General features: G+C 42.4%; 1 protein-coding gene across 2 annotated transcripts; it reads right to left on the bottom strand.

Moving 5' to 3' along the window:
• Window positions 1-931: 931 nt before the first annotated feature.
• Window positions 932-10399, bottom strand: LOC306936880 (uncharacterized protein). 2 transcript variants are annotated; one of them, XM_079520530.1, is made up of 6 exons: window positions 10202-10399; window positions 9284-9460; window positions 5715-5846; window positions 4131-4232; window positions 3080-3181; window positions 932-2297 (listed from the first exon to the last, which is right to left on the bottom strand). In XM_079520530.1, exons 2-6 carry the CDS (start codon window positions 9318-9320, stop codon window positions 1927-1929), a joined length of 744 nt encoding a protein of 247 aa, XP_079376656.1. In that variant the 5' UTR covers window positions 9321-9460; window positions 10202-10399; the 3' UTR covers window positions 932-1926. The 2 variants fall into 2 exon arrangements, with proteins under 2 accessions (XP_079376656.1, XP_079376657.1); XM_079520531.1 differs by lacking the exon at window positions 10202-10399 and adding an exon at window positions 9740-9896.
• Window positions 10400-12493: the final 2094 nt, after the last annotated feature.

The following is a 12493-nucleotide window of genomic DNA, read 5'->3' as shown; positions in this document are numbered from 1 at the left end:
CACTCCCACAAATTGAGACTCCACGACTGTTGTGACTGGCAGGCTCAAAGCTTTCGGTTGTAAAGCTCAGTCTCATTGTCTCTTTTCCTGCAAGATATGTTTTTAAGCCTGTTAAAATAACATGAGAAATATCCCAAGCCTAGCCATGCCTATGATCCATTTTAAAACAAAATGTGAGACAGAGGCAATATTAGATGTCTGGTCAAACGTGACAAAGCATTTAATAGCAACTTAAGTAGGCTAGGCCTATTAGGTTGCTAACCCCGTTCTGTCCCATCCCACTTGTTGTCCCACACAAGCGATACTTCTTCTGTCCCTCAAATTAGGATCTGTGCACCCTAGCTTCATCACACATGATGGGTTTCATGAACATCTCATAAAAGCTGACATGATCACAGCAGTGTGCGAGAATGTTTATATGTAACAATTAACTTTCGGCCACTTGAAGAAATAACCCTTTTTCCATAACTGAGGTTTCATTAATTCCAATAATTGGGTGCATTTTTGCAAATGATTCAATGTGTCAAGTCTTCAGTGGACAGAGTACTCAATCCCAGTACTAAAAAGGAGTATACATACTCCTTTTTACCATAAGTAATCACTTACTCAACTTAATAAAAGTTAAAGTACTGGACTACTTCCTTTTCAAAAATAAAAAGTGCATGCTTTTACATTAAAAATATTTTCTTTAATATCAATGCATTACAATAAAATAAATTCAAAGTATCAAAACATGTTGTGATGCAACACGTGGTAGTTTTGTAGATAATTTTATGAAAAAGGGCGTAATTAAAGGTTGATTAATTCTTTGTATTCTTGTAAGATTGAGTCCCGTGGGTCTCTTCTTTATGTAGTGGAGTCAAAAGTCCAATATTGGTGTTTGAAATGTATAGTATAATGTATAAGAAATAAGCTAAAAACAAGTCAAACACAGATCTCAGGTAGTTTTATTGTCATATCACATGTTTACATGTGTAAAAAAAGAAAAGTGAAATTATTTTTCATACATGCTCCCATCATTTCAGTTTTCAGGAAAGGGAAGAATAGAGATAACAAAGAAAGAACGTGATAAACAGGTCAGCTATTCAAATATTCCAGATGAGTTGAGTGAAATAATATACATAATACAAGCAGGTCAGATATGGTATATGCACAAATGCTGTATATAGGGGGCATGGTTAAAATGGCAAAGATATGAGGCAGTTATAATAGCACAACGGAATATCTCAAGCAAAAGTATGAATGACATTTTCTTTCCCATTCTATCGTGGTTGGTAGCTTGTTGGAACGGCCACCATGTATGATTCAACGAGTGATACATCCATCCAAAAATGGTTGCTAGAAATATACAGTATATACAGAAGAAAAAAAATAATCGCCCACTATACCATTTTAATAGCCGTGCCAGGACTTAGCTCAGACCCTGGTATATGGTGTTGGTGCCCTTTTAAAGAAATGTGAGCACCCTCCAGTGCCCCTCCAGTGGTCACTGCATGGCATGCTCCCTAAACACTCTTTAAATGTCCCGACTGAGTAAAACTCTTCCCACATCGTTCACAGCTGTATGGCTTCTCTCCAGTGTGAATTATCTTGTGCGTTGAGACTATAAGTTGTTTTGAAGCTTTTCCCACACTGGTCACACTAGTAAGGCTTCTCTACAGTATGCTTTAATTTCTGGTGTGACTTAAGACTATTCAAGTAAAGCTTTTCTCACATTATCACACAATCACAGTAGTAAGACGTCTCTCCAGTATAGATGCGCTGATTACTTTTTAAATCACCTGAACTTCAGGCTGAAGTATGAAAACTCTTCCCATGTTGGTCACAGCAGTAAGGCTTCTCTTCAGAACGCATTTTCTGATGTGTCTTAAGGTTAGACACTTGTTTGAAGCGTTTCCCACACTGGTCACAGCAGTAAGGCGTGTCTTAAGCGTGTCTTAAAACGTACTGGTGTGTCTTAAGATGATACTTTGTGGTGAATAGTTTCCTACACTGGCCACAGCAGTAAGGCTTTTCTGTAGTGTGTATTCTCTGGTGTGTTCCTAGGAGAGACTTTGTGGTGAAGCTTTTCCTGCACTGGCGACAGCAGTAAGGCCTCTGTTTACATTGCATTTTCTGGTGTTTCTTAAGATGCTGGCCTTGGGTGAAGCGTTTCCCACACTGGCCACAGCAGTAGGGTTTTTCTCTAGTGTAAATTCTCTGGTGTGTTTTTAGGAGAGAGCTTGTGGTGAAGCTTTTCCTGCACTGGTCAAAAGGGAGATGTTTTGGTTTCGCTGGGGGCAGAGCAGAACAGGTATCTGAGATAGAAAACAACAGATTATTCATACATATGTAAAATAGCAATATTGTAGAGATCTGCAATTTCTCAGATACAAAGATATAGGCTACCATTCTTTAATGGACACCAGCGACATGAAGATATGAAGATACAGCCAACGTTTGTAGCCGCTACACAAAAGCTACAAAGCTAGAAAAAAGTTGAGCTTGTTCGCAACTTCATATACAAAGATACAAATATGCTGTGTTTGTTTTGTAACTTGGTATCTGCCAGTGTGAACACACCATCAATCTTACAGGGACAGTAGTCCCTGTAACCAGAGTTAACAGTGGACAAGATACTGTGGAGCCCTGTCTAATCTGAAATGGATACAAGAAGAGTGGGCACCCCGATGTAAGATTTGCTATTTTGTAGTACATATGATTTTAACATGCATGGTACATCATTATCGGACTTAAATGTAGCCTTCAACTTGTTTATGACAAAAATAATTGGATGTATGTAGGTTTTGTCGCAATTTGTAGCAATTATAGAAATATTAGACATTAATTGTAAAATGTTCAGTTCAATCATGTTCCAATGGTGTATACTTTACACTACTGAATACCATTTCCAACAGATAACAGAACTGGAACAGGTCTCTGGTCCTGTGGAATCAGGGGGGACCCGTGAAGAGCTATTTATTTTGATTTATTTTTACTTTACAGAGATCAGAGAGACCAGAGCGCTGGCTGTCACCATAAGGAGTAAGGGGGGCAGAAAGCAAGAAATTATGTAAGAATGAAACGCCATAAAACGTACCAAGGTCCTTGTAGTCTTCTTTAGGTTCCTGTTTAATAGAAACAGTCCTGGCTGGAGCTGGAGGACTCCTCTTCACCTGCAGGCTGGACTGTAGAGACTGGTCTGAAATGAAGGAATTGAAAGGACTTTCATGTGACATGGATGGCTTGTACACAAAGTTTGAATGTATAACAGAGGGAACAGAGGTTGTGAACTTGTGAATACGTTTTTTTCAATGACTGGACAGTAACACAAAATACATCCCCAAGACTCAAGTGATGTTGAACTTTGGTAGAACTTTATTTGGGGTTTGGGGCATTTTGTGGCATCTGGGTGGGTGGGATTGTTTGTCGTTTGTTTTCGTGTTCCTTTTCTTTTGCTGTTGTAGTGTATTACTTGTTTTGTTTTCTTTATTCATTCATGGTGTTAACATGTTTGATTGTGCCATTTTGTCTTAAATAAAAAAACATTTGATAACAAAAAAACAACAACTTGTATTTAGTAGTAATCATTTGTGAAAGTCAGACATAACTAATAGCATGAGCAAAAATTATGACTATACGTTGCTACTACTTTTTGTATTTTCAGGTTAATATGCTGCTGCAGTATCCTGTGTAGGCCTATACCGAATTCCCCCTCCTGGTATGATGCGCTCGGAGTCTGTGCGCTCTCTCCACTCTCACTGAACTGACAACACACGCAACTCAACTGTTCCCCCATATATTGTGCTGCAGTAATCTGATCCCAGGTCAGTGCAATCCTCCTCTTCATGTTTTTTGCTACCGTTCAGCGCTGAACACGGGTCTTCTCTGATCCACTCGGGTATTATACATAATGATAAACAGACGCGAGGTCCGAGATAATAGAACCGGAAAAGACTCTGGTCTGAGCGACTATGATAAAACACGGAACCGTATACAGGTCTCTGGTCCTGTCGATTATTTTCGGAATCGGAGGCCTGTGAAAAGCTCTAGTTCATTTTCTATCTTTTTTTTTTACAGAGATCAGAGCTCTGGCTGCCAGCGCAAAGGGGGCAGAAAGCAAGAAAAGAATGAAACAGCATGAAACATACCGAGGACCTTGTAGTCTTCTTCAGGTTCCTGTTTATTAGAAACGGTCCTGGCTGGAGCTGGAGGACTCATCTTCACCTGCAGGCTGAACTGTAGAGACTGGTCTGAAATGAAGGAATTGAAAGGACCTTCATGTGACATGGATGGCTTGTACACAAAGTTTGAATGTAACACAGAGGGAACAGAGTGTTTTTCAAAGACTGGACAGTAACATAAAACACCAAGATTCAAGTGATGTTGAACTTTGGTAGAACCTTGGGTTGTAGATACCTGGACATAAAAGACTAAACATTGAACCCCTTGGTCAACATTTGTTGAGCAACAGTACATATTTCATTTATGGTATTCAATCATGAGCTCATGCAGATGTTGGTTGCTGTTGTTGGAACAAATCTATTTACCGACCAAAACTTAAGACAAAACTTGAACTATCACAGTAGCTTATTTCAATACATGAAAAGGCTTTTGCTTCTCAAACTCTGCCCGAACCCGACCTGGCCCAACCAGTACCGACCGGACGTTTTCGGGCCGAGCCGGGGCCAAAATGTATGCTAATTAGTCTGGCCGGGCCGAGCCTCAGGCTCAGTGATTTTTTCTTTTTTCGTTTCCTTTTTTCTAAGAATTTTCTTGGTATTATAACCGCCTTACATTGGTGTGGCGGCACGCCGATGCCTATACCCATGCGCACCTATGCCCAAAATAACAGATCTGTATAAGCTGTCGAGACACGCCATGAGCGGTGCGTGCCTGCGTGGATGGTTTGTAAACTTTGTAGGCCGTTTGTTCTTTTGTATTTGGACCCGGAACGGGGACAATGTCAATACTTGGACAACTGCTTCACTTTATAGAGGAAACTAAAGGGAGCTGGAGCTCATGTTTAGGCTACTCACCACCACTGGAAATGGAATCCATTAGAATGATGGAAATGGAACATAAACAGTCTAACGTGAGTTACATAAATCCTTTATTTCGGATAAGTCCATTGAACGCCGTTCTCACTCTCACACAGACAGAGTCACAGACACACACTGAACTACGGTGCTTGCCGCTATGCTGGCCATTTAGTGGCGTTTCTTTTGGGCTTTATCTGGCTTCGGGCCTAACATAATGGCAATTCTTATGGTCGGGCCGAGCCTTGGGCCCGTTGAGAACTTTGTAGTAGTAATCATTTGTGAAAGACAGACATAACGCACCCATATGTCATGAGCAACAATGATGAATATACAATGCTACACCATTTTGTATTTTCAAGTGAATATGCTGCTGTAGTAGCTCCTGTTGGCGATACTGAATTTCCTTTCTGGGGGTCAATAAAAGGAGTACATTAGTTGATCTTGTATATCTATATCCATATGATTTCACTGAACAACAGACAAAACATAATTTTATATGTTAAACAATTACATTCATTAACTTTAATGAATCCTTCCTGGAGGGCCCCCTTGTGGATGGGTTCACATAACCCAAAAACCTTGTGCAAATTACGCCACTGGACACTACACAGTCCAACCATGAGCCGACCAACACTCTCCCTAGTAACCCACTCACCCCACTCAAAGTCACACTGTCTCTAGTAACCCACTCACCCCACTCAAAGTCCTGGAAGTGCTGGGGTAACCGTCTCTGTCTCTTCCCCCGTGCTGGGAGCTCTGGTGAAACGGTCCTGACTGGAGCTAGAGGACTCATCTTCACCTGCAGGCTGGACAGTAGAGACTGGTCTGGAATGAAGGAACAGAATCAGTTATCTTACATGACATGGGTTGTAGATGAAGGTTGAATCTAAAACAAGAGAACAGAAGGTGTAAAACATTTTCAAAGTGATCCAGAATACATTCCCAAGCTTCAAGCGATCTTGAGTTGTAGGTACCTGGGCATGATACAACACCAAATAGTGTCCATCATCTTTATAATCCATATTCCCTGGTCAGTGATGTACCCGAACACGTTCAAAGAACGATAGTTCACGAACGCGTTCCTATTTCGGCTGAACGTGAACTGAACGTACTGTATTTCTGCCTGATGAACGTCATTGTGAACGCGTTCATTTCTGGCGTGTGTGAACGTCACTTGCTCACGTTCAACTTCGTTAAAAAGTGAGTGAGCCTTCCAGGCGAAACCCCCGCTAAAACACACCCTAACCAGTCCTTAATATCTAGCCGAAAACCCACCAATAAGCCCTTATCCAACACAAATTAACTAATCTTTCTCAAGCCGCACAATTTCACTGGAGCACGCAGCGCGCATATGCACGCAGACACATACAGTCCTACATGTCCCGGCGACCCAAACACTGAGGAGGTAAAGTAAACGTGTTTATAATGTGCCACGGAAAATAGATCCCAATTGCTTGTTATTTTTGCGTCGATGAGGTATGTCGTATGTGTCCAACTGTCCATACATGATCGCCTCGTTCGGCCAACAAAATATATCTCCCTCCCTCCACAGAAGCGCAGTGATGCCTGATTTATTCTTCGTCGTACACGTGTTCCATGCTGAAAATAGTTGATCTACAAGCTCACAACGCGTTGCGGACGCAACGCGTTGTGAGCTTGTAGGCTGTGGCTGTGAGGCTGTGCGCTTGCAGGCTGTAAGAACTGAGACCCTTCACAATAAAAGCATGTAGCTTTCACAAGTTGGCCCATAATAAAGACAAGGAAAAGGATCAATCCTTAAATTCGGTGGCATTTCACATTGCAAAGAGCTATTTTTTCCCCAAAATGTTCACCCGTGTGAACTGAGTGGTGCAACCATAGACATATATACATAGACGCCCCTTCCGGCTCTGAGGCGTGTGTCAAAATTGAAGGCACTATTTTCCCGACATTCCTTGCGAAGAATAGCGGAAGCAAAGCGGAAGCTTGTCAAGCTTCCGCGTGCGTAACATAAGTCCCGGAAAAGACGCGCTGTGATTGGCCAGTAGTCACTTGAGTGACAGCGAATGCCTTCAGCACTTCTAAATAATAAAGCTGCGGAGAACTGTTGCTTTGTGTTCACTCTTTAATGTTTTCTGTTAGTAATCTAATCCCCCTGGCTCTGATGTTGTATTGTTAATAACTTTGTTGTTGTGTTTGTTTGTTTGTCTTGTTTTGTATTGTAATGTATACGGTCATGACTGTTATAAAGATTTGTTAAAAAAAAAAAAAAAAAGCCTTCAGCACTGCACTTCCGCCTTCATTGGGATACACGTCGCTCCAATGAACTGCAGCGGCAAATGAGGCATCTATTTCTTAATATCTATGGGTGCAACCACCGGCACACGGTAACTCTGTCATTTCTCAACCGTTTCGGACGCTGGGCGGCTCGCCGGGCCGGCATCCTGTGGGTCTGGAACACCCCCCCCCCCCCCCCCCCCTGGAACCCCCACACGGAGTTGCACCACTCACTTCACACGGGTGTGATTTTTGTATTCAATAAAGTCTGCGGTTCTATATGGCTATGGGCTGTGGCAATAAGAAAAAAAAGAAAAAAATAACTAAAATAGTTCATTTTTTGGAACCATGAACTTTAGTTCAAAATGTTGAATTAGGAACTATGAACAGAACTAGTTCCTTTTTAAATTTCTGAACTGTGAACTGAACTAGTTCATAAAATAAATGAACTTTCCCAACACTGTCCCTGGTAATCATTTTCTGAGCAATAAGTTTGCACCAATTAGACTTGTTTTCCGATTCACTGGCCCTCTGGTTCTGGCCCTTTTGGAGGGTCAGTGGCTTTCCAAGATCACTGGCCCAGAAACATCAATCAAGAATTAACGCTCATAATAAAAAGGAAGAAAAAAATAAAGAAAACCAAACAAAGATATCTACCTATTCCATATCATGTGCAAATAAGTAAACACACAATATAACTGCATTGCTATGAAGCAATTGTTAATTTATTAGATTGAAAATATCATGGTCATTGCATAATAAATACAATAACATATCTGCTATGAGTATTATTTTTACAAGATAGATTATGTTAGGCTACTCTTAACCCTTAATATATCTGATTATTTTAGTAAGAGGTGTCACATTCTTGTCACACATTTGTACTGCAGCTACCCAGTTATTTTGTAGGCTGATTTAGTAGAACTCATGACTTGCGTGTTGTGTATCATAATATTTTGGCAGACGTACACTTCTGTATACTTTAGAGAGTAGCCTATATATTTTATCTCCTGTCTGCACGTTGTAGGTCGGCATTAAAATAGAGATGATACAATCGATCGGCCAATATTCACTCCAAATGACGTGATCGGTGATCTGATTTACCCAATATGGATAAACCAATCTTTTATCAAAGTCAATCAGATATATAGTATAATATTGTTTTACATCTTTATGATAGACCTAAACATCACTCCCCACACACAGGGAACAGTTTTAATGTGGGTTTTGACATAAAATAATTTAGGAAATATTACAATTTTCGCCATACGTACATGATCTGTATCGGAGGTCCCAAAAAACCTGATCGGAGCACCTCTAATTAATACAGATCTGACAAAAGGCTACTTTATACAGTATAACTCCAGCAGTTAAACACAAGTGGTTTACAGCCTGTCACTCTCCCTCAAATATTCAGCTAACTTTCTTCTCTTTGTAACCTGATTTTGCCTGGTATTTGGCCAGTTACCGGTGGTTTTAAAAACATTTTACCAAAATCACCACACAAGATGCGTAGTGTTCGATATCTCTGCCTGCATCGGCGTTGATATTTTTTTAAACTTCATTCAAAGCACCAATGACCACGTGGAGCCTGCCTGGAAAATGACATGAGGGTCCTTCATGTGGGCATGGCCACATATAATGACCCTATAATATAACGCATTATGAAACGATTAGAATGAATTACAATTGTGAGAATTATATAGCACTAGGATCCAAAAGAAAGTCAGTGAGTGACCAATGTAGAAGTGTGATAGCCTACTTTACCTTAGTCATATATAAACAGCTTTGTTATAATTTAAAATGTGTACTTCCGTCCGTAACCCAATTCCAGTGTTATTATAAGCAGACAAAGCCAGTAAGCCACAAATTACTTTCTAATGTTGTTATCATTAATGCATTAGGGTAGGCTACAGTCTGTAGAGTCTAGACTAATACATGGGATCATTGGGAAGCATAATATCGTATTACCAAACTAACTTTAATGTTAATTAATGTAGACATACTTATTCTGTATAACTTGACCACCACTGGCTTCAACATGGTATCAAGTGTTGATGCTACAACTCTGCTCCTCAGAAGACGTTTAGATGAACACTGGAGATGAACTGTGAGCTGTTGGGTTGTCTCTTTGTTGTGATGCTTTCCAGTCCCTCCAGGAAATACACGGCACCGTCGCTCGTCTGTTTGGTAGATGTATTAAGTTTAAATGCACTTCATTCAACATCACGCCAGAAAATGCACCAATGCATATTGCATATAATGATGAAACACAATAATTAAGTAACCTAACGCATTCGTCTTAGGGAGAGAGATATGGGCGGGGAGCGTGCCTAAAAATGACTTGTTCCGGTCACCATGTTGTTTGTTTGTTTGTTAAGACTAAACAAACTAGCTACTACTTCTAAGATCGCACAGTCCACCCCAAGCCTGAAATGAAATGAAATGAAATCTATATTTACCCAGGGTATCTGGGCTAAGCTCAAGAACTTGTTTCCAGCCAGGCCCTGCTCATAGAACACATTTCATCGTAGTGGTTGATGCCTTGTTCAAGGGCATTTCAGCGGTGGTAATTTTAACGTGTCGGACGGCTGGTTCGAACTGGGAACCTTCCGGTATCTAGACCGCGCCGCTATCCGTTCGGCCACCGCTGCCTATGGTTGCTTGACCGACAGATGAAAGATAGTGTGTAGACAGTCCAAGTATAGTTGCTTGCCAGACATGAAGCATGCATAGGACCACATGCAGTTTGCATTTGCAAACAACGTGACGCCAAAAGTGGGCTCTAGGTCACTCACTACGTCTCTCTCTCTCTAGCCCTGAAACATGGGCGTCATTCACATGGCTACTACGTCTCGTCACTACGCTCGTTAAACATCAACCTCAGAAATAGTCTAAATAAATAAACATAGGCATAGGCTTACCTCGCTGCTGCGCTGCACACAAACGAGAAGGGAACGAATCCACTTCACCAAAAATGCGTCTTAACAAAAGGCAACAGGCTTACACTGTTTCTTAAACGATTACAATGTTAAGCATGCATAAATATTCCCGCTTCTCCTTCTTGGCTGCTTAGTCAATGTGGAGCTACAAACCCCGCCCCCTCCCTCTGGGACGCGCGGAAGGAAGGAGGGAGCGCTCTTCTTCTTCTTCTTCTTTTAGGTTTTCCGGCAGTGTAGACGCTACTAGGCGTATTACTGCCCTCCACAGTTCGGGAGTAAAACTCCTTTATGATTTATCTCATTCTTTAAAATGGCTTAGTCCACCCATGTTACCCAAGGGGCCAGTGAGGCTATTCAACGTTGAAGCTCTCCTCCCTAGTGGTAGGAGGAGGGACTACAGGCGGACCCGTGGATTCATGACCGGGAAACCCCGTGCAGCTGGGCTTTAACATTGAGCGCTCGGTTGCACTTCCGCATTTGACCACCAAAATTTGGTGGTCAAATGCGGAAGTAGACGTTCTCAGACGGTACTTCCGGCAGTCTTCCGGGTGCTTCAAAACGCCACTGAGCAACTTCCACTGACATGAATAGCTGGGGGGCGGAGCTTCGCGCCAGATCAGTCTCTATCCTTTTATATACTCTATGATGTTACCCCATCTCCATCTGTGCTCCCATTTCCCCCCCTTCTCATCTCTCGTTGGTCATCCACTCCCTGGCCCACTCGCCGGAGTGGACGAGAATCCCTCCCTTAGCGTAGTGTCCAGATCTTCTCCTGTTACATCCACCACATTGAGGAACCTTCTGGCTGCATCCAGCACCATTTTAATTCTCTCCGACTTCGTTTTTATATCCGCGGCACAGTTGATAACCATAGCAATGAACGCTAGAAATTGCCTTCTATCCATAGTGATGTTCTTATCGTTATTATTCTCCTGAGTCTCCTCTGTATTCTCCTTTTCTGCCTCACTCGTGCTCCCCTCCACTTTCCTCACTGCTTCCGCATATGACAGTACTCCCTTCGATTCTTCCCGGATTTTGCTCACTTTCGCCTCCTTCACTTTTCTTGGGCATGCCGCTGCCCCTGCGTAATGCTTTCCAGTTTCCACTGCAGTGCAAGCACTTGGGTTCTTCTTCTCTGTTGCACTTTTCCTCGCAACAGTTGTCCTTCCCACACCTCCCGCATCTACTACTTCCCCCACATACGGCCGCAACATGCCCATAGTCCTGGCACTTAAAACACCTCAGAGGTGCTCTTTCAAAAGGCCTGACCCTGTAGCATATATAATCCATGTAGATTCTTTCTGGTAGCGCAGTCCCCTCAAACGTCAGGCGTACTGACTTGGATTTTTCCCGTTCCCCTTCTCTAAAGCGTGTTAGCCTTCTAGCTTCACTCACTCCACTGACCTCGCAAAATACTTCCTCCTTCATTGTTGTCGGTACTCCGCTGATTACTCCTCTTCTCCTTTCTCTTCCTTCGAGTCGAAAGCATTTTACCGGGCACTCTCCAAACTTTTTAATCTGCACAGCTTTTCCCACCTGCTCCTCGTCCTTGCACTGTATGATGACCATTCCGGTTCTCGTGATCCTCACTAGTTCCACCTTCCCGACTGCTCTCTCCACAAACTTTCCCACTTGACGTGGGTCACTGAAGACGCCATCTCTCTGAGCCACCGCTGTCATTCCGACAGCACATTTGTCCTTGTCATCCCTGGCCCCACTAGCTTCGCTCCTCCGCCTTTTCCCATACACTCTTCTGTCCTCACTTTCTTCAGCACCTGACACTTCCTTGTCCGACTCCAAATCTTCTTCACAAGATGCCACTTCCTCACTCCCTTCTCTCGTTTGTATCAGGTCATCGTCAGACACGGTCGGGTTGTAGCACGGATTTTCTCTCATTTGTCCCAGCTCGTCATCGTCAGACATAGTCGGATTGTAGACCGGACTAGTGGGCCTCGACGGCAGGGGGTTGTATGGGTTGTACCCCCTCTCGTTCCCCGGAATACGAGACGGCTGGCCCATCATCAAAGGTGTCTGGCAGGCCATCATAGTCGGGTTTTAAATTCCTGTAATCTATAGGACTATATGGATCTGTATTGAGGTTGGAGCATTTGCATTCTGTAGGCTACATTCCAGACCATCATTGATTCATTGCCTTAATTCATGGAATTCTGTTCTACAGAATGGCCCAGCAACAAGAACTTTAGTGCCACCTGCTGAAAAATTGCAGGTAGAAAAATTGCAGGTAGGCCTATATTATTATTATGTATATTAGTA

The sequence above is a fragment of the Electrona antarctica genome (genome assembly GCF_951216825.1).
Source record: "Electrona antarctica genome assembly, chromosome: 14".
Lineage (NCBI taxonomy): Eukaryota > Metazoa > Chordata > Actinopteri > Myctophiformes > Myctophidae > Electrona > Electrona antarctica.
Note: the sequence above shows the minus strand (reverse complement) of the source record. Positions and strands in the feature narration are given on the sequence as shown.